This window comes from Chenopodium album, chromosome 19, assembly GCF_948465745.1.
Source record: "Chenopodium album chromosome 19, dcCheAlbu1.1, whole genome shotgun sequence".
NCBI classification, from domain to species: Eukaryota; Viridiplantae; Streptophyta; class Magnoliopsida; order Caryophyllales; family Amaranthaceae; genus Chenopodium; species Chenopodium album.
Genome location: NC_137852.1, coordinates 36,183,868 through 36,206,621, shown reverse-complemented (window position 1 = coordinate 36,206,621; position 22,754 = coordinate 36,183,868). Strand labels below are relative to the sequence as shown.

At 33.7% G+C, this 22,754-nt stretch overlaps 2 protein-coding genes across 2 annotated transcripts; one reads left to right on the top strand and one right to left on the bottom strand.

The window, feature by feature from the left end:
* The first annotated feature begins 5,656 nt into the window (after positions 1 to 5,656).
* On the top strand, positions 5,657 to 6,352 carry LOC145594291 (uncharacterized). Its single transcript, XM_081650626.1, has one exon. It carries the CDS (start codon positions 5,657 to 5,659, stop codon positions 6,350 to 6,352), a length of 696 nt encoding a protein of 231 aa, XP_081506752.1.
* A 1,571-nt stretch (positions 6,353 to 7,923) lies between these two features.
* LOC145593602 (chaperone protein ClpB3, chloroplastic-like) lies at positions 7,924 to 18,213 on the bottom strand. The gene is made up of 10 exons (XM_081649878.1): positions 17,726 to 18,213; positions 15,030 to 15,248; positions 14,348 to 14,585; positions 12,823 to 13,018; positions 12,024 to 12,078; positions 11,681 to 11,831; positions 11,051 to 11,359; positions 9,740 to 10,005; positions 8,600 to 9,529; positions 7,924 to 8,493 (listed from the first exon to the last, which is right to left on the bottom strand). The coding sequence occupies exons 1-10, from the start codon at positions 17,984 to 17,986 to the stop codon at positions 8,167 to 8,169; spliced, it is 2,952 nt and encodes a 983-aa protein (XP_081506004.1). The 5' UTR covers positions 17,987 to 18,213; the 3' UTR covers positions 7,924 to 8,166.
* Positions 18,214 to 22,754: the final 4,541 nt, after the last annotated feature.

Here is a 22,754-nt window from a genome sequence, read left to right as displayed (position 1 = left end):
CACAAATATCGGTAATGAATGAATGAATTTCACTTAACCAAATTAGTAATGTCCACTAAAGTATATATTTGTGTTTCTCAAATATGCCTTCTTAAGCCCATTTTATCCGAGTTGCTTTTTATGACAACAATGTCGGTATGTTGTAGGCATTTATTTAAAATATATCAAAATAAGCAAATTTCATTGGTATTTAAGTTATTTGTATAAAAATAAAACATAATTAAGAAAATGCTAACATGCCCTAATTAACATCTGATTTGTAATCTCGTAAAAAAAACAGTTTTGTTTTTAAAAAAGAAAAAAAAACACACATGATTTCTAAATCTATTCACCTCGTTCTATCTCCAACTTAAATCGAACTTATCTTTGCTTTCCGCCATTTTTTCTTGATTACACTGTATATTTTTCAATCATTTGACAATGTCATATAGAATATCTAATTCCTAACCATACAAATATCTAACAAATCAGAATTTTAGCATAATAAACATAGATTTAGAAATAGTTAAAATAGTTAGAACGATGACAAAAATCAACGAATAATATAAGCAAATAGTGAATTAATTAATGGAGTGTTCTAAAAAGGAAAAAATTATTTGATTGATATTGACCACACCAAAAAAAAAATTCAGCCAAGATGAGGTCTCAAGGCATAACACTTCCTGTAATACCCCGTATTTTTGAGACATACTTTCCAATTAATAATTAATTAGTATTTTCTACAAAAGGTATTTTAGTAATTTATTTTACTATTTCAATTTTGGAGCCAACATTTGAATTTTGGCGCCAACAACATCTTCAAAACTTAATTATTATTTTGGATTTTTACATAAGATTAATTATCAATTTATATATTTAATTAAAACCAAAAAATATAATTATTTTCATATATTTTAATAATTGTTAAAGTATATAATTCTGGACATATTTTATAAAAGAATTTCCTAAACTAATTAACTAATTTTTTTCGGATTTTCTAGTGAAGGAAAATTGTTTGATTCATTTCATTAAGAATTTCCTAATTATTTATTTTAATTAAAACCGAAAATATTACATAAGTAATTTTGGATTTTTCTAGCAAACTAAATCAGATTTTATTATTGTGTTTGGTCTGAAAATTCTAAACGATAATTAGTGTGGAATTTTTGGCTAATCAATTTTTTTAGTCGTATTTCGTTTAGATTAATTTTACTTTAATTCCTATATTTTCCAATTCCAATATAAAAATATATTTTATCATCTCTTATACTTATTTTCCAAGCAAGCTTTTATTTCCTTAGGCTATTTTCATGATCATCAAACTATTCAAAACTTTCCATGATCTATTTTCTTAATTATTCTCCAAGCAAGCTCACTTGCCTTCATTTATTTCATGACTAAACACTTACATTAATTCTTTATTTTTTAATCACTATAAACTAAACCTTCCTTCATTACTAAACTTCCTTAATTCTTCAACTCTCTTTTCCAAGTAAATTCTTAAACTAAATTTACCATAATCCTTCCTGCAAGATCTTACCTTAATTCTTTCGTTCATGAGCCTATAAATACCCCCTCATACCTCTCATATTCTTCACACCAAAACTCAATTCTTTTCTTCTCTCTTACTCTTCTTTTCCTTTAACATTTTCCTACTTTTCGGGCACTTTTGGTCAGTTATTGGGGTTTGATGTTTCATGGAAAACTATTCCTCTCGAAAAATCCTTGAGGTTACGCTCAAGAATCACTCAATTCAAAGTTATATTGAATGAGTTATAGCCTCTGCAAGTTCTGTCGATTCTTTCCAACGCAAATTCAATTCTCTTTAATCCTATTCCTTACTTTCTTCATGGTTAGTTTTCTAAAATATAAATATTTACTCGAATTTCAAAGTTTTAGTTTTATATTAAAGTATTATTTTTTATAAGAGTTTTATAGTCCATGCACATTAGATTTGGGTTTATGTCCAAAGATTATGTGATAACCTTATGGTTATGTTAATTGCAAGGTGTATTATATTCGTGATTGAACTTTAAAAGTGCAAAGTGTTGATATTTGATATCAAGGTACATTTAGGTGGTTAGATACCTTCAAAATTGATTGGTTTGAATAGCATGTTTTATATGATTTTATTGGTGATTGAATGAAATTGATTTGAATTATGATTTATGAAATAAAGCATGATTGGAGGAATTGATTTTAATATTTTTTTTTTATAAATGTATTTTTGAAGGATTGATTTTAATATCATGTTTTGAATGGTTTTAAATCATTTATTATGTTTAAAAGAATTTGGTTTTTAAAAGTATGTAGGATTGATTTAAAGAGTTTTTATAAAGGTTTTGATTTTAAAAGCTTGTTAAATTAAATACAAAAGGATTTTTTGAATTATTCTATTATAAAGTTTGATTTTATTTAAAAGAAGAATTTAAAGAGGATTTATTGAATTATTTATTAAAACCTTTACAAGCATGATTATTATATTAATCCCACTATGCGGATCCATTGAAAATTGTGGTCTTTGTATGACCTAGTCTGTCCTCAAGAATAACCTTTCAATATAAAGATACTAGGTTGGAGGTGTGCACACTTAGAGAGGAATTGGGTTTTTGAAAAGAATTGATTTTCATAATCAATATTATTGCGCTATTGAGTAATTATTTTTGGATATTTTGAGAATTGGTTTTTAATTATGAGGTTTGAGTTATTGAATTAATTATTGGAATTTCATAATTGGTTTTAAAAAGCATGTTTGCAAATATATTGAGTTTACTTATTTTGCACTTATCGTACTTAGCATATTTTGCTAATCCATATTTCCTATTTGTTTTGGTTCGCCTGTTTACCTTAATGGTAAGCAGTGTTGACTATTTTTCAGGTGTAGTCATGAATGAGCATATGGGAGTTTTGGGATTTGTTTCACCTAATTTAGGAATGTTGGTCTTATCTTTATTTTGAGTACTCACAACAATGTTACTATTTTTATAAGTTTTAATAAAACAAAGTTAAATATTCCGCTGCATGTTTTGTGATTGAGTTGAGTATTTTGAGTAGCCTTGCGTAATAATCACGCGGATGTAATACTCCTAAATCTAATCTCTACGGTATAATTATACGTATTATACTGGTATTTTCGTAAAGGGAGATTTGAGGGTATTACACCTCCAGACAGAGATTGCATGCTTAGCAAAATCACATCCCACAAATCAGGGGGGGCTAGCACTTAGGAATATACATATGTTAAATTCGGCTCTACTATATAAACAAGCATGGAGAGTACATAAGGTGGAGAACTCCCTGGTCAGTAAGGTATTAAGAGGGAAATATCGATGCTCACCAGTTGACCTTGCAAAAAGGAACAAAGTCCCAACAACAGCTACATGGGCGTTCAGAAGTATGATCAAGGCCGCAAATCAGATGAAGGGTGGATTGGGGAAATGTATCTCTAATGGTAAGGATACGAGCATCCTAGAAGATAATTGGCTGCGCTGAAAAGTGGTAGAATTAGGTTCAAGGATTCGGTCCAGGAAGATGACACAGAGAGGTACAAGAAGGTGTGTCACCTAATGACTGAGTTTGGTAACTGGAATTATGGGTTGGTGTGGCGCTTGTTCGACTTTGACACAGCGAGGGATATCCTGAGCACTGCAACTCTATCAAATTGTTGACTCTAATGAACAATACAAGAGGGGGGTGAATTGTATTGTTGAGGAACTAGGGTAATTTTTGCGGAATTCTTAAAGGAACTTAAACAAAAACTTTAAAGTGCAAGAGAGATTTTACGTGGAAAACTTCTTGGCCCTAATCAAGAAGAAAAACCACGACCACAAGGGATTTTAAACTCAAATTCTTAATAATAATAGGGCAAACAACCTATTACAAATTAAGACTCTAAACTCAAGTTCCTCAACGAACTTAAGTTCCCCTTCAACTGAACCCTCAATCAGTTGAACTCTCAAAACTCTCTCTTTCTCCTTGCTTCACTCAAAGCAATTAAACACTCTAGAGTTTATCCAAACTCTACCCCAATACAACTCAAGATTAAACTCTAAAATGCTAAGTACAAAGACACTCAAGGACTTAAGTGGATTTTTGACTCTTTTCGAAAAGCTAAGGATTGTAATGCTCAAGTATACCTTTCAAAAAAGAAAACCAATCCTATTTATACTAGAGAAAAGAAGTTGAAATATTTTCGTTTGCCTTAACTCCCACTAAGCCACAACTTCCATAAAATTAGGAAGTGTAGTTCGTGGATACTTGGGCAGCAAGCTGAAGCACTTTACAAGGAAGTGGTTTACTGCTTCCTTTATTCTCTCAACTTCCTTGACCAAGTAAAACAGCCGTTTTCAAAAGAATATTTTCCAAGTCAGATTTTCCAAAGCAATAGGATAGAATCAAAACAGAAAATCTTTTAACTATCAAGATATTTTAACTTAAAAAGATATTTTTTGAAATAAGATTAAAACAAGTTAAAATATGGAAAATAAAATCTTTATCAAATAAAATTAAATCCACTTAAATCCTATCAATTAACAATGAACTTACTTAAAAATTACTCTTTCAAACCATTATCTCAAAAAATCCTAAAATTTTCTCTGTTCTCTCTTTTCAAACCTAGCCACCATATTAAAACTTAGGGGCTGCCATCGATTTTTATCGATGGTAAGCCCCAAATTCTTCTTTAATTTAATGTTTTTGGCCAATAAAGATCACCATCAGTATGGTGATTATAGTCAGTCCCTCCATAAAGGGTTTTGTCAGTCCCTCTATGTAGGGTTTTGTCAGTCCCTCCATGTAGGGTTTAGTATTGTTTGTTTGTTTGGTTTTGGTGTGTGCAGGGATACAAATTTAGAAGATTCGTCTTGTAAATTTGTGGAATTGCGCGTCTGTTGGTATAGGGGTGCAGATTTAGAAGATTCGTCTGACAAATTTGCAGATCTTGATGATCAATCAAGTTATATCTCTTTTGCAACTATACATCAATGGAGCTCCGTCAAGAACGATGCAAAGACATCTAAAATTATCAAGGAGCAGTTTAGGGGTATTTAATTCTTGTATTGAGAATTTAGATCTCTTAAGGGATGATTGTAAGTGCCGAATGGCTATTATTATTTAATGAAATCACCCCTCCCTATTCCATTCAAAAAAAAAAAAAAAAAAAAAAAAAAAAAAAAAAAAAAAAACAATGAACTTAACATCAATACAAGAAGCCTAAAATAAAAATCAAAATACATCAGACTCCTTGACACACTTGTGAAACTTCGACTCTGGAGCTTCAGTTCCTCACTCAAGGAACTTGACTTCTGATTGTCTTCTTTGCTCATCCATAGCTTATCCTTGGACCTTGTTCCATGCTCCATTCCGACTCTAGAACTTCGTTGCATACATAAACCTGCCAACAAATCAAAGCTAATAGACAAAGGTTAAAGCACCTATGGGTCTGCTTAGGTTCCTCGAGTCATCATCAAAACTTAAAGTCAACACAAACCAAGGGGAGGATGAGGATATTTGGATGATTGATGTGACAGGGAACTACTCTACTAGGTCAGGGTATGCATGGCTGATGAGCAATAGTCCTCTTCACAAGGGACAAAGATGCAATACATGGAGGGTTCTATGGAAGCTTGACATCCCAGAGCGGTGAAAAGTGCTACTCTAGAAGATCTTACAGGGCTGCATGAGTGCTAAAGGTAATCTACAGAAGAGAGGTATTGCAGTTGGTATTACATGTGAGGTGTGTGGCACCTCAGCAGAATCAGCAGGTTCAATTGTTAGAAGAGTTTGGGCTTGTGGCCCATTGGGAATCCAAACTGGTGGTTTTGACCCACCCTGGAATGGTTGGACACGAAATATCATCCAATATTTGTCCAAGTCCCCATCAACTGATCAGCTCAAGCACTTTGTTGCTATGATTTGGGCAATCTGGGTGCATAGAAATGAGGTGAGCTTTGGACATTGTACCCCTGATCCAAGTAGAATCATGGCACTTCTGAAAGAATTAGTGACAAGATTGAAGGGTAGTAAAGTTGGAAAGGAGAGCAGGGAGAGGAACCCAACAAAGTGTGGCCTCTTTTGGTATATAGGAACATGTGATGAAGGATCCCTTCTTTCTATCTTCACTGATGGGGCATGGAAGAAGGATAAGAGGGGGAAAATTGCAGTAGGGATAGGTTGGGTCATAAGGAAAGCACATGTTGAGATCGCGAGGGGAGGGAAATTCATCATAGCTCAATCACCGTTGCAGGCGAAACTCAATGCGATAAAGGAGGGTATATCACAAGCACAGAGCATAAGTCAATCAATCGAGGTTTGCACAGATAGTGCAGTGGCGGTGAATTGCATTCAGTATCCTTCTAAGGTGGGAGGTTCATAGGTTGGCACAAGACATTAATCGACTTGGTAGTTCATTAGCATACTTTAAAGTTTCTAGGCGTGTTGTGTTAACGGCCCACACCTTAGCTCATGTAGCAAGGAAACAACAGTGGCTCTAGATACCACACTAAACTTTGTTTGCGTGTTGTCATAATAATAAAATAAAAATAAATATCACAACCTCGGAAAAGAATACAATACTCGGTTATTTTTAGATTGTAAATACTCGAATTCGACCTATGATTTATTAATAGTTTGTTAAATTAGGCAATCAACGTTAATTAGCGTAAATAAGTAAATAAAGATTTTAGAGGATATAACTATTCAAACACTAGTTATAAGAATTAAATCATTAAATCACACAATGAGAAGCTTGAAGATAATTAACATCATATTAATAGGGGCATTTAGATAAATAAAGATAAATAAACATTTTAAGATTTTAATTATCCTCACACTATTCATAAGTATTTTATCATACTTCATCCCACGATTATCTGCAACATTTGCCATAAATGGTGCTCTATTATCAACAACAAAACAAAATTCTTTCAATTTTTAGTAAATTTTCAAGAGTAAAATGACCACCTTACCCTTAATTTACTTTTTAATTTAAACTTTATTTAACATCTGATAATTACACTTAATTACCAACTAATTACCACCTTACCCAAGCCACTTCACCGCCCCTACCACCAGCCACTTCGTCGCCCCTACCACCAGCCACTTCGCCGCGCCATTCTCCGACCACCCCCTAACCCTTTCCGTCATGTCAGACACTTGTACGACCCACATATGAAGATTGTATTTATTTTTCTTTTATCGGTGAAGAGATATGAAGATTGTTGGTGCGAAGTTATCTGTTGTGGGATTAATGATAATCCACCACAACCACTAATCTAAATTCGTGAATCTAGGTGATTAATTTGTGGGTTTCAATTCGAAATGACCTAGTGGGTTTCGATTCCAGATCTGGAGCCGTGGGTTTCGTGGTGGGTTTCGGTTGTGTTGAGTTCGTGGGGCTGGTGTGTGAGTTGGAGTTCAGCTGTCTGAGTTAATTATAGCATTGATAATCGACTCTCAAGAAGTTTTGCCTAGGAGTCCGCAAAAAGGACGTTTGGTGCAGATAATCGTGGATGGAGGGAGTTCTTTTTAAAAGCAGATAGGGATTGACATTTCTAGTCATACAATCTTATAGCATTGATAAAATATTTGAAAATATAGACATTTCTAAGATACATATAACTTGACAAGGGAACTTATATTAGACACATGTACATGACCAATTTTCATTTTTGGCTATACTCTCTGTTCATTCTTTGTATTATACTCTTTTTTTTTTTTTTTTGGTGTTACACTTGCAAAAATTAGTTGTTTCTTAAGTCTTAGTGTCTTACACACTATATGGTAAACTAAAAACATTCTAATGTCATCTTGCTTTTCACTCCTGCATTAACGCCAACATATGGGGCCTTTGGGAAAAGAGAAGACCTTGGGAAAGGAGAGGGGTTTTTTTTTTTTTTTGGGTGGGGGGGGTGGGGGGGGGGGGGGGGGGGGGGGGTTAGATTACCATGAGATATGATCTTTACTGGATTCAGCACAAAGGATTCTACTACTGGATTCAGCACAAAGGATTCTACTACTGGATTCAGCACATACTGAATTCTACTACTGTAATATATGATTAAGACAATGCTATACTGTATATCTTGTACAAAATCTTATGTGGAAAAGACAATGCTTTCTGCCATTATAAATCTATGTGCAATGTGAAAACGATCATCAGAAATTTAGATCACAGTTATATCTTCGAATCTACAAAGGAGAAACAGCTTGCTTGGCTTCTTCAGAGGAAGTCCCTGAGTCAGGCTCCAATTTGCGGAACAATAGCTTCTGCTGAGGGAGCTGGCCATTTGAATATGCCGTGACCTCTGTATCAACAAGAATGCAATCCTCTTCCTTGAATTCCCCTCTCAATATGCCTTTAGCAATTTCGTTCTCAACATATTGTTGTATGACACGCTTGACTGGCCTAGCACCGTAGTTGGGATCATATCCAAGGCTGCCAAGAAGCTGAACTGCAGCATCGGTCACTTGAATAGACATCTTACGATCTGCAATTCTTGACTGTACTCTTTGCAGCTGGAAGACGTTACAAATAAATTATTAGTAAACATAGAAACACAAGAAGAGAATACACATTTAAGTCTGTTACATATGTGGAACGCATTAGGAATAAGAGACAAACCTGTAATTGAACAATGCTGTTAATCTGATCACGATCAAGAGGCTGGAAGACTATGTATTCGTCTACTCTATTCATGAACTCGGGTCGGAAGATTGATCTGGCTGCATCCATTACTCTCTGCTTTATTTTTTCATATGTTACCTCCTTTGATGTTGTCTCATCATCAGCTGCATTAAGGATGTACTGTGATCCGACGTTTGAAGTCATAATGATGACAGTATTGGTGAAGCTCACTGTTCGTCCTTGAGAGTCTGTCACCCTACCGTCATCTAGAATTTGAAGGAAAACATTGAAAACATCAGCGTGAGCTTTTTCTATTTCATCAAATAGGATCACGGCATAAGGCCTCCTTCTAACTATCTCTGTTAATTGACCTCCCTCCTCATAGCCCACATAACCAGGCGGAGCACCTATCAGTCTTGAGACGGCGAATTTCTCCATGTATTCACTCATATCGATTCGGACAAGGGCATCTTCAGTGTTGAACAGGTAAGAGGCAAGGGCCTTCGCTAACTCTGTTTTTCCCACACCTGTGGGACCCATGAACATGAAACTAGCAATGGGACGATGTGGATCTGAAAGCCCAGCTCTAGACCGCTGAATAGCCTCAGCAACAGCTGTCACTGCAGGATCTTGGCCCACAACACGTTTGTGTAGCTCTTCTTCCAAATGCAATAATTTTTCTCTCTCTGACTGTTGCAGCTTTGATAAAGGAATTCCAGTCCACTTGCTGACTATTTCAGCAATATCGGTCCCAGTTACTTCTTCACGTAACATTGACTTCCCAGATTTCATGTACTCATCCAACTCTTTTTCAGCACTTTCCAATTGGCGTTGTAGAGAGTTGAGGCTGCCATACTTCAGTTCAGCAGCACGATTAAGATCGTATTCTCGCTCTGCCTGTTGGATCTCAATATTCACCCTGTCAATCTGAATAAACAAAGTTGAGTTAGTTTTTTTAGTCTAAGCTTTAAGCCTATTGGTTGCAATGTTTACTATACTAGCAAGATTATAAAATCACAAGGAATATCACAAATTCACAACTATTTGTCATCCTACCAGCCACAAATCTATCTACCACAAAGAAAAAACAAAAGATCAAATTCATGAAAATCTTAACTAAGCCGAAAAAAATTATACCTCCTCTTTGATAGACTGTATTCGTGTCATTACAGATTTTTCGTGCTCCCATTGCTCAGTCAATTCAGCCTGCTTTTCCTTTAGTAGGGAAAGTTCTGCATCAAGTCGATTAAGCCTCTCCTTTGATGCTTTGTCAGTATCATTTGTAAGTGAGAGTCTTTCCATCTCAAACTTCAATACAGAACGATTGATCTCATCCAGGGCAGTAGGTTTTGATGTAATCTCCATCTTTAGTTTAGCAGCTGCTTCATCTACCAAGTCAATAGCTGCAGTAAAAACATCACACAGTATGAACAGTCTGACACATCAAAACTCATTCTTTCAGTGTATGGACAACTGCAATAGTTATAAATTGCTGCAGATCTTCAATATATAGTAAGGATTAAAGAAATGAACATATTCATTTTAGTTTGAAATCCCACTGTGAAATTCCATTTCTCATTGATGACATTTTCTCCTATTTCAAGAAGCACCAAGCAGCATGACATGTACAAACTACTCCAGGGCAAGATCAAATGTCACATGCTTTACCACTATTATTCTTAGTCCTCTTGGTTTCACTATTACTAATGACTATAACACAGACATAAACTTTCCTAAAATGAACACCAAGTGTGTTATTTTTCTGACAATTAAACAGGTGTAGATCTAATCGCTGGTTTTAAATTCAAAAGACTTTGGACTTCCGAAATTTACGAATTTTAAATTTACAAAATGCAGTCGTGAGCTTTTTTGCAGTTTGTTAATTGATTAAGCAAGTCCAAATACATGCGAAGAATTTTGTCACTTGTACAGTTATACCGCCCCTTCGCCATCTTTAGTGTCATTCTACCTATCTCATATGTGTGAATAGTGTGATCTAGAAAACCTGTACAATGTAAAGAGCTTTAGGATAATAAATTTAAACCATTACAATGCTTGCTTCTTTAGTAGGCTTCATTATGTCAACCTCATGAACAACGCAACCATAAAAACATTAAGCCAAAAACCTCGAAATACTTCTCAGCCTAAGGTTTTAGTAATTGATAAGACAAAAGTACCCAGGCAGCCGAGTAGCACATGAGCTAGGTTAATACCAAAAATATCTCCTCATAGAGTTGACTATAGAGCACAAAATAACAAGAACGCTGAGTAACATGAGTAATTAATTTCCCCCATAAGCACATAAAAACTTCAATGATGGAAAGACTTCAGTCATTCGATAAATCAAAGGACTTTGTTCAATATGTAGCTATAAACTACTTCTAGGGCCAATATACTAAACATTGTGATCTCATTAATAATGCAATAAGATGCAATCATATAACTTACCTTTGTCAGGTAAGAACCGTCCACTAATGTAGCGATCTGAAAGCATAGCAGCCTCCACAAGAGCACCATCAGAAATCCTAACTCCATGATGCAACTCGTATCTCTCACGCAGCCCACGAAGTATCGAGATAGTATCTTCAACACTTGGTTGGTCAACATAAACCTGTTGAAAACGCCGCTCCAATGCTGGATCTTTTTCAATGTATTTACGATATTCATCAAGTGTTGTAGCACCAATGCATCGCAACTCTCCACGACCAAGCATAGGCTTTAAAAGATTGCCAGCATCCATAGCACCATTTGTGGCACCTGTAGAAAAAATATCCCAAATTTAAAGTTAAATTTTGGTTCAATTCTTCATACATTAAAAAAAAAATACAAAATTGATGTATAAATGCAAAAAAAAATGTTCCAAGTAAATAGCCTTTTTGATAGACCAATAAGCGGCAATTTTTTGACAATTGCACAACATATAAAACACTTAGCACAGAAATCTTATGACATACCATCCATTATATGCATAACATAGGTAACACATTAGAAGTTTTTACACCAAGGATAAACATGCACAAGCAAATTGCTTTCCAGGATAAAATGATAAAAAAGCAAAAAAAAACATAAACAGCTCACCTGCTCCAACTACTGTATGAATCTCATCTATGAAAAGAATAGTTTGACCCTCAGCGTCTGTCACCTCCTTCAATACAGCCTTCAGCCGATCTTCAAATTCTCCACGATATTTAGCTCCAGCAATGAGAGCTCCCATGTCAAGGGAAATTAACTATAACAGAATTTCAATTCATAAATTATACAGCATTTATCACCACATATTGAACTCTAGAACTAGATATCCTTGTGTCTAACGCTTGAATGCTCAAAGGTATGATGGGGCAGGACCATAGTGAAAGCACAGAAAGCAGAACAGAAGAGGATGAAAAAGGAAGAACATGGAAAAAAAAAAAAAAAAGTTTACCTTACGGTTCATCAAAGCTTGAGGAACATCCCCCTCGACTATTCTTTGAGCAAGCCTGTATATAATATGAAAAAACCAACATTAAGTAATACAAGATCTAATGGACAAAGATAACACTACTTGTTTCCAAAAGTTTTTAGCATTTACTGAATGCACACAAATTGAAGCAATTGGAGATAGTGCTGATATGGTGAGTGAATGTAAGTAAAGAGTGGCTGAAGTAGGGAATAGAATGTAAAAGGTGGGAAGGTGTAAGAAAATGGTAAATAAAGTATGAAAGCAAGAGCAAAAAGGCGTGTGGATGTAAAAAAAAAGGTGGATAAGATACCAGAGAAAGGTGTATATATTGTGAGGCAAGGTCATAAAAGGTATTTGACAAAAATGGAATTGAGTGAAAATGCACAAAAACAATAAGTGTTAAGACCCGTAAGAAACAGAGGTGGTAAAATGCATGTCTATCCCACAAAAATGAAATGATGTATCATACTGCTTTAACACATAAATTCACAAAAGTCAACTTATAGGGACCTCCCTTAATTCTAAATCACCGCCACCCCAAAAATAAAGAAGTTAATGCCCACTAACTCCCTCTGTAAGGCACTTAGGAAAAAGTAGGTCTACAAGCGAAAGAGAATTTTCTGGGAAATGCAATCTGTCAACCAGTCAAGTATTTTTTATAGGAACATTTGAAAATTATACAAATTAGAGAATGAGGCAATAAAAAGAAAGGGATACACAAACAGACTCCAAAACCCTTGCATTGCATCTCGAGCAATAACAAACAGTACAAATCACTTACCCTTCAGCAATCGCAGTTTTACCAACACCAGGTTCGCCAATAAGAACTGGATTATTTTTTGTTCTCCTAGATAGAATCTGGATGCATCTCCGTATCTCATCATCTCTTCCGATTACAGGATCAAGTTTACCTTCCCTTGCCATAGTAGTCAAATCTTTTCCATACTTCTCCAGAGCTTCATATTTTCCTTCAGGATCTGCAGAAATGCAAAGATAAATTTTCATTTTTTCTACAAAAGAATTCAAGAGCAAGAAGCAAGATCAACTATGTCAAAATTCAAAAATGTAACTACTGTATTTCGTTTTTTTAAAAAGAAGTTACTCCTAGGTCCTGTTAAGCATAATTAATTAAGAATTGAAAAGTTGGTAGAGCTAATAACTCAAATCAAAACCAGATATTTGTACATAATTCAGAGCAAAAAGATTATAACATAAAATTCCATTAAAAAATCCCAATGAAAATCTTCAAAACATCCTACAGATCTGCTCATTCACAGACTAACTTAGTTACTTAGCTAAAGATAAAGCATATTCATTTGGGATCTTGTTTGGTTTATATCCCATGTGGAGTATCACAATGCCAACTTAATCTATAAAACATAGTTGAAAATATTTAGCTTACATGTGTGCATTGGAAACTATGAAAAAAGTGAATTAAGGACTAACAATAAGAGATGAGGGAGTACCAAATATTTATCACGCTAAGCAAATACATAGATATAAGGTATGGGTCTATGGATCTTGGGAGTGAGGGGAGGGGGGGCAGGGATTCTCTTTGTTGACCACAAAAGGTAACTCTAACAAGTAGTTTCTTCAAAGATCTTGGGGGTGAGGGGAGGGGGGGCAGGGATTCTCTTTGTTGACCACAAAAGGTAACTCTAACAAGTAGTTTCTTCCAAGATGGTGACACATGTCATTTTCAATCTTAAGTAGCAAAAGAAAAAGGACTGGTCTTGGCACATCAAAATAACAACGCACATTTTGTTTGGATTTCCTTAGCCTATGATCCTAAACCCACCAATTGCTTCTTCAACTTACCCCATATAACAAAATGTGCATTGTTTAAGAAATGTGCTTTGTGAGTGAACTTAAGAGAACGGAGGGAGAACGAGTAGAAAGGAGTCTCTATAACGGATTTTTTTTTTTTACTCCTAACCATTCAACAAAACCCGCTTCAACTACTGTAGAAACATATCAATGACTTACCCAGTTTGTTTTCTTATCTACTCCAATATGTAGCCTCACTAATTGATGTCATATTAATTAAAGTACAGAAAAACGATATCAGACATTATAATTAGAATAAAAAGCATGTGATGATGGGGGTCTATTGCATGGCAGACTCATATTCTTCATCTTGCATCCCTCTTCCACCATAACCCCCCCCCCCCCCCCCAAAATCCCTCCCTCCCTCCCATCCTTAGCAAACTTAAGTGAAGATAGTATTATCATAATTAATCCTAAACACGCCATTTTAAAAGTTATATAGGCAAATATTCTGATAAATCATAAGGCGTAACTATTACCTTGGTCGATGACCGACTGCCGCCCCCTTACAGCTTGTATGGCAGATCGTAATGTTTTTTCAGAAATCTGAAAATCACTAAATAACTGTTTCCCAAATCTTTTGTCCTGTGCAAAAGCAAGAACCAAATGCTCTACAGAGACAAATGAATCTCCATACTCTTTCTTGTAATCCCTGGCTTTTTGAATCAGAGCTTCAAGATCTCGTCCCAACATAGACCCAGCAGATTCTCCCAAAACCTGGCAAAGAGATCACCCAGCTTGTCCATAAGAAACACATCTAGTCAAATGGCTATCAGAAAGTAATAACAACTAATGCCACATAACAAGATGGTTGCAAAACCTTTATCCACTCTTGAGAACAAGGATACCCATATTTTTTCCTGATGGTTACCACATAAAGACATACAGTACCATATACATAAACTAGTCTTTGGAGACCTAATGGTGAGAGGCTTTCACTATTTTATCAAGGTTCAAATTGCAACCATAAAAGCTATAGAAGGAAAAAGTAGGAAAAAAGATAGAATTTAGTAACATACAGAAACAAAGCAGTTCACCATTTTAAATTCCACCTAATTATTGTATTACAAAAACTAGGCTTGCTCTTTCACAGGATTAATTCACTATAAAGGAACATGGATGATAAAGGAGTATCATGATTTACATAGGACTTCCTCAAACCTTTGGTTGTCGTTGTATAAATTTGTCAGTTGCTTCAAGCAAACGTGTATTGTCAACTCCAGCTTTGGAGAAAATGCGGCGAGCAAGTCCATTTTTTTGCTCTAGAAGGGCCTTCAGCAAATGCTCCGTCTCCACTATCTGGTGTTTGTTCTCTTTTGCCACTTCTGGACAAGAAACAACTGCTTGCCATGCCATTTCTGTGAATTCTTGTTGGGTAATCTGCAAAAATAAAATAGTCCCACTTGATCATTAGATAACCTTCTTCAATAAAGAAAAGTGATGAGACGATGAGTCGATGAGAGCTAGATGAACTACAAGAAAGATTAGCGTTGCTACTGCATACCCTAGAGCTAAAAGTGCGGAAAAAAAAGAATGGAGGACAAAAAAATTTATAATTTAACTACTTAAACTAGGTTAAGGACAATTATGTTGTACACCAAAATTATTAATTTTACATGGTACTCTTTCAATATTGACTCATTTTAATATTGACTCATTTCAGAGCTCTAGTTACACTTCTAACACATAGATAAAATAAAAGGCATGCAGGTTCACGGGGACTTCACACCATCACCCTTCAAAAGTTAATACCATAAAAGTCATACAAATCCCTGTTATAGTATTAAATAGAGGCAGGGGTAAAGATGTCTTCCAAATGTATGAAAAAGATTTAACATGGTTGATTAGGTGGGAAGACAAGAAGAGAAAAAGGAAGAAAGAAAGCAATGGAAAGTTTAAGCAGAGATCAATGTGTAAAGTTTATCAAAACTCAAAGTATAAGGGTACCATGTATATATCAAGGTCTTCCATAAAAGACATCTCATAATTAGGAGGGTGCAACAGAGTATATCCTAAAATGATTTTGCATACTGTCTAGGAACTTAATCTCTACATAAAATTAGCAGCTAGAGTAAACTAGCCAAAAACAAGGGTTTGAAAGTCTATAGACCTTATAAATCAGCCAATAAAAAATGAACATATAGACCTATATAAATCAGTGAAAGCCAATATAAACAAACCAAGACATTGACACACAAATCTTGGGCAAATGCCGAGCTTAATTTATTTGGTAAAGCAACCAAATGATGAGCTTGTTAACATAGTGACAACAAAAAAGATATTGAAAAACTCATTAATTTTGAAGGAAGAACCCTTTCTCTTCACCTAAAATAAGGTATTCTAGTCTAATTTTATTAAGGTCAGGTGTGAATCTTTCTAATCTACTTTGATCAAGTTTGATATGATGTACTCTAGTCTAAAGTATGAATAAATATTGACTGTATATTTATATTAATGCATAAGGGAAAACATTATCAAGTAAGATCTTGTCAGATTCATCTGTATTTGTACATTTCATAATTTTCTTTAATACACAATAAAAGATATATATAGTAATAAGTAAATGGTAATTTTAAATCTGATCCAAATGCATATCATATAGTATAATAGATTATTAGTATCTATAACAAGTTAAAGAGGAAAAATTCTAAGCCTTCATATACTTGGTTTTGCACCCGGGCTAAATTTCGAATTTTCAACAAGGCAACAGGGGTTCGTCTCCTAGTCGTAAATGATCATGTTAGCACTGGTAAGAGGAAACTGTTATGTAGTTGTCTAAGTTATCTAAGGAGTTAAAAGTAGAATTCCTTGTTTTGATTTAAATCCAAATAGGCAAGCTAAGAAGGATATGTCAGGTATTGCAAGGAGCAATTTATCCGGAATTTGCAGCAAGAAAAACTAAAACCTAGATCAACAGTAAAATATTAAGAGGAAGGCGGACAAAGGAAGAGAATTCAACTTCACCATTCAGTTGATGAATGAAGTCAAAATGAGGGGTAAGAATCTCAATATTAATACTGTCCATTGTTCAAATTCTTCCATGAGAGTTTTTCAAGGGTCCCTTGGCTTGCTTCGTTTCCCTATCTTACCTCCAATAACTAGTATCCACATTTCGCAAAATCGCATTCAAACAATCGGTCCAACTTCTCTTGAACAGCAGTGATCAAGCATACAACAGGTACAACTTCACAACCCCTTCAAACTCTTGAATTCATCTCTTTCAAACAAGTCCTATATGATATCATTAGGAACTACTGGTACTATCCTAGTTCTTTCAAACCCCCCCCCCCCCCAACACCGAAAATAAATAAATAAACAACAAATCGCTTTCGCACCTCAATTATGCAAGCTTAATTTCCAAGAGAGTACCAAAAATCTCTGAGTTCTTGTAAGGAAAGGGAATGCAAATATAAGGCAAATTATTGAATAATAAGATATTAAAGTCAACACAATCCACATTCATAAATAAATTCCCTGATACAAGTCAACCTCATGCTTAAGTCAATATATTACACCAATACACCCTATATAGTGTATATACTATTCTTGTTTAATCTAACATTTCTTACACACAAAAAAACATTTAACATGAGCATAATTCTAACAAACAAACAACTAAAAGTCTACACTACATAAAAATCAAGTATAATACGTTATGAGTTTCGTTATTGTTTTTTGTTTCCAGTTGAATGATTAGTATACGTACGACTAATTCCATTTAACAAATAAACAACCCATATCAGTATATCACATTTAGTTATATAATCATAAAACCGAAAACTTGAAAACTACAGTGATACCAAACGAACCATAACCAATAGATAAGATAATAAAATGGGAGGGTTAAAACACCTTACCCTGCCACCACCTGAAGCATCACATCGAACAACAAAAGACCCAGATTTCGAATTCTTTTTAAATTGCCCAGAATTCTTAAACAACAAAAAATTAGTGGAATTTCTACTGAATTTCAGTGAATTTAGGGACTTTAGCGAAATGGGTGTCTTCGAATTGAGCCGAAGAGAGAGAATAGGCTGAGAGAACAACGCATTTCGGACGCCATTTTTTGGTGGAACACGAAGATAAGCTCCTGGAAACGACGTCGTTGCAGTAGCCATGAATATGATTGAAGTATAAAATTGGATTATAGAGCTCTGAATTGAAGATTAATGAGGGAAACAATTGACAGTGATGATGCTTTGAGTAGGAATTGAATAAAGGGATGTTGGGAAAATGTGATTAGTGGGTGTTTGTGCTTTCTTTTTATTGATTTTTTGAATTGGGATTTTTGCAGTATGTTCCAGTGGTTTCTGGATGGGAAAGGAAGGAGATGAGAGAGAATTCAAGAAGGTTGCAATAGTACAAAAAATTGCTTAAAAGAGTACTTCCAAATTCCAAAATCACATGCTCGAATTTTAAGGTGGCAAACGGGTCATTTGAATCAGACCAATATGAATTGATTGGAGTTTGGGATTGTATGACTCGAGTCAAGTCATTTTCCATTCTATTGTTGATATGCTTCTTTTAATAAGAGATTTTCTAACGATGGTTAATCGATATTGGTCACTATTGTCGAGTCCAAGGATTATCAGCAGATAATGATTGCTTAGTTAGCTTTGCCCAATAAATCTCTAACTTTCCTTCTTTCTAATTTTGTTAATAATACTCTCAATGGCTTAAATTGAGGGTTGCACAAGATCCTTTCTGTGAAATGTATAACAAAAATATTGTTTCTAGAAACAGAATTATCCTCGATGTGTAAGGGTATTTCGGGTATTTAGATGTCCTAGGTTTGATGTCCAATGTCCGAACATACTTGAGCTATGCCCTGCAAAGATGTCTGAGAGCTACGCTTGCAAGAAAGAGAGAGTAAGTTGGATGGGGGTTGACTCGGGAACGCCCCTCCAACGCTCAAGTTAGTGAAATATACTTTTTAGAGAGTGAATCAGAAAATGAGAGAGATTAGAAAAAGTTACCATCTTTAATCATTGGTTTCTTATATATAAATGTACTTTCAAGTGGTAAACTATACTTTATTGGACTGATGAGAGATAAATTTTTACTTTGTGATGATTAATGGATGGTTAATGATGAGATCAAGGAGAGGTGTTTTCGTCATTTCAAGTAGGCAGAGGTAGGGTTTTTGAACCCACTACTATGTAAGGAGAGCACAAAATTAACTCTCTAAGTAAGGAGAGCACAAAATAACTATATGTGGAATTTGAACCCACTACTAAGAGCACAAAATTTGCCCGTTACGTGCTTTATTTTTGTTATTTTTGGTAATAATCTATTCCTTAAAACCATGTGTTATTGTGATGAGCTAATGACCCATTCATTAGACTTTTAATAAATGGTGAGTAGTCGTAAAGGAGTTAATTTAAGATGAAATTCTTTACAAGAGTTCAGCGATGTGTGACTAAGGTTATCTAGTTTATGTGTCTCTTCTAAATGTTTATTTTGATTTCATTTGTTTGAATTATAGTTTTGCATCACTTGATTTTTGGTATTTTTAAGTGTTGGTTTGGTTTGATTAGGGCCTTGAATGCTCCTACTCGTAAAAAAGTTATCTAAATTTATTGTAGATTTCTAATCTAAATTCAAAAGTTTGTTTGTCCACTTCATAACTTTGGTAAAAGCCTCAACGGCTCAACTATATGATAGGAGTATTAACTAGAGGTGTCAATTCGGATAACCGGATGGAGTTTGGGTCGGGTCTATTCGGGTCGGATATGGTCGGGTCAAAATTATTCTTTTGATTCGGGTCGGGTTGGATCAAATTTGGGTCGGATCAAATTCAAGTCAACTCTAGATCGGTTCATGTTCGATTCGGATAAATTCAGATTGGGCAAAACGAGTTTAATAGAGTTAATTTCGGGTCAGATAAATTTAGGTCGGGTTGATTTCGGTTCGATCAAGTTCGGTTTGATTAAGATAAGGTTGATCCGTTGATTCATGAATTGGTCAATTTCAATTCAATTCCTTTCTGTGTTTGGCTGGATTTTAATCGAGTTGACCCAATTCATATCCAAATAAGGTTATTTTTAAACTAGAGTTATTATTGAGTTTTTACCTTATTATTGGGTCAATATCAAGTCATTCATTTATCATATTTTTTATCGAGTTGAAAGAAGATGTTAGAGATGAATAAGTTCAAATCAGATGAATAAGCAAACGTAAAGTGAACTAAATATAACCTTAAAGTGATAATGTTAGAGACTCTTTACTTGTCCCTATTCGTGCCCCTTTCACAAAGAGAAGGTATTCACTGTAAATCCAGTCTATTGTAAAAAAAAAAAAAAAAAAAAATTTCTCATACTCCCTTCGTGTTTTTTTAAATGTTACAGTTTGATCGACACATAGTTTTAAGTGTTACAGTTTGACCGACACATAGTTTTAGGCAACTTAATTGACTTAAATAAAATAAGAGGTAAGTGGGGTAGTTGGAATATTAAAAAATTGTAAAAGAAAGATAGTGGGGTTAATAGTTTATTGAAAGTAATGAATGTGAGAGGAAATATATATTTAAAAAAAAAGTAGTAGTGGGTTTGGGTGGGGACCATGAGATTAGGGAGATATAATATTTTAATGTAATTTTTATCCAAAATAGGAAGTGTAACACTTATTAAAACACGGCCGGATTTGATAAGTGTAACACTTAAAAAATACACGGAGGGAGTAGTAGAATTTAACATTTTCATATCAGTTTCAATTTTTCCATATCAAATTTGACTCTTTTTACATCATATTTAGGTATTATTATATCATATTTGGACATTCTAATATCAAAATTTGACTTTTTTAAATTAGAATTTTATATTTTTACATCAAATTTTGATTTTTAAGTGTCAAATTTTGATATTATTATATTATATTTATTTTGACTTTTTCATATTGAATTTTGTTTAATTTAGTTTAGATATCTATATATCAAATTTGACATTTGATTATCAAATTGTGACTTTTTAAGATTAGAATTTATTAACATTCTAATATATGATATCAATACTCCAATATCTTAGCTTATACCAACATGTCATTATAAATTATCAAAACTTCAATATCAGATATCAACATTTTAGTATATGATTTCAATACTTCAATATATGATATCAACAGTGGCGGATTTAGGATTTTCGAACTTATGAGTCACCATCAATAATTGATCACTTGTTTCAATCCAAAAATTATATAAAAAAATTATATTTCACCAAAATGATTTAAATCCAAAAATAGGATCTAAAAATACATACTATAAAACTATTACATTAAACCAACTTTATAATTTTTCACTTAAAAACAAGAATAATATTAAAAAAAAAAAGTTAGATAACTTAAGAGACCGGTTATTTTATATAACAGGTCTCTTTAACGAAATATGAAAACACCGTCAAAAATTATTCTGACAAAAAGAGACCTGTTATCTAGATAACAGCTCTCTAATGACGTGATGGCAATAGCAGCAACAAAGAGACCTCCTATCTGATATTTTAATAGGGGGTCTCTTTGATATTTTAAAAAACTGACAGTGGGCTAATCTCAAATAGAAGCAGCAAAGAGACCGCCTATCTGTAATAGGCGGTCTCTTAGGTTTTTTTTTTGTTTTTTTTTTTGTGCTGGTGAGTCACGTGACTCACTGTGCACCTTAATAGATCCGCCCCTGGATATCAACACTTCACTAACTGATGATATCAAACATAACACTAAGATATAACTTAAATATATATATTAAGATAATCAATACTTAAAAACTAATTTATCTATAAATAAACTAAAGGAACAACCGCTGACATCATATTGTCCACGTGGCAGCTTTATAAGAACAATTTTCCCGCCTAAATAAAAATCTGACGTCATTATATTTTCTTTGGTTTCAAATTTCAATTTAATTTCTCCTCCTCTCAATTTATCTATACTCTTTAATTTATTTATTTTTCTTCTATCACCAACTATTGGTATCTAATACATCTTTCCCTTATGCTTCATCGAACAAAATACTTTGATGTATACATTTTTTCTATTTTCCTGTATATATTACAAGTTTAAAATCATTATTTATTTGTTTAATTAAATTCGTATATTAAAAATCTAACTTTTATGTATGTGCTTAAATTTTCATATTCGGTTTGTTCTTCTTTAAAATTAGTTTTATAAAATTAGCATTTACAACTAATGGTTATATCTCAGCAATTTTTCTGATACGTAATAATACATAAAATATATATACTCTATATTTTCGTGCATCGCACGGGACTAATCTATCTAGTATATATATATTACTAAAGGCGAAACTAGGATGGACACTTGGCAGCAATACATTAAATATTTTCCCTCCAATAATACTTGCTTAAAAAAAAAAACTTCTCCAACAATACTTGCTTAAAGAAATAATAATACTTGCTTAAAAAAGGATTGTATTTAAATTATTACATATTCCTAACATAAAATATAAATTAAACATTCTAAAATATTAAATTGTTCATTACGAGTATAATTTTATATGCGGTTATTTAGTAATGTACTTTCATACTACTTATGCTTTAATAATTGATGTGTCGACTCCTTAAAAAACACTTTTTATAATTTACCGTCAATAAAATTATATTGTACAACCGTGCATTTATTGCACGGGGTTTAACCTAGTACCAATATACTAAAGTAATCCCTAATTTTACCCCCTAATACATGTATCACTTTCTCAGTTTCTCGGTAAAAAATTTCCCGCACTAAGTGTTTTTTTTTTTTTTTTTACCATTTTCTTTATTTTTTTTTGGTTATCTTCTAAAAAAGTTTGTTACATTTTATTGGAACATAAACATGAAGAATTGAAGATTGAATATTGCTTTAAATTAGTAATTATCTCTTAATTTATTGATAAAAATAATA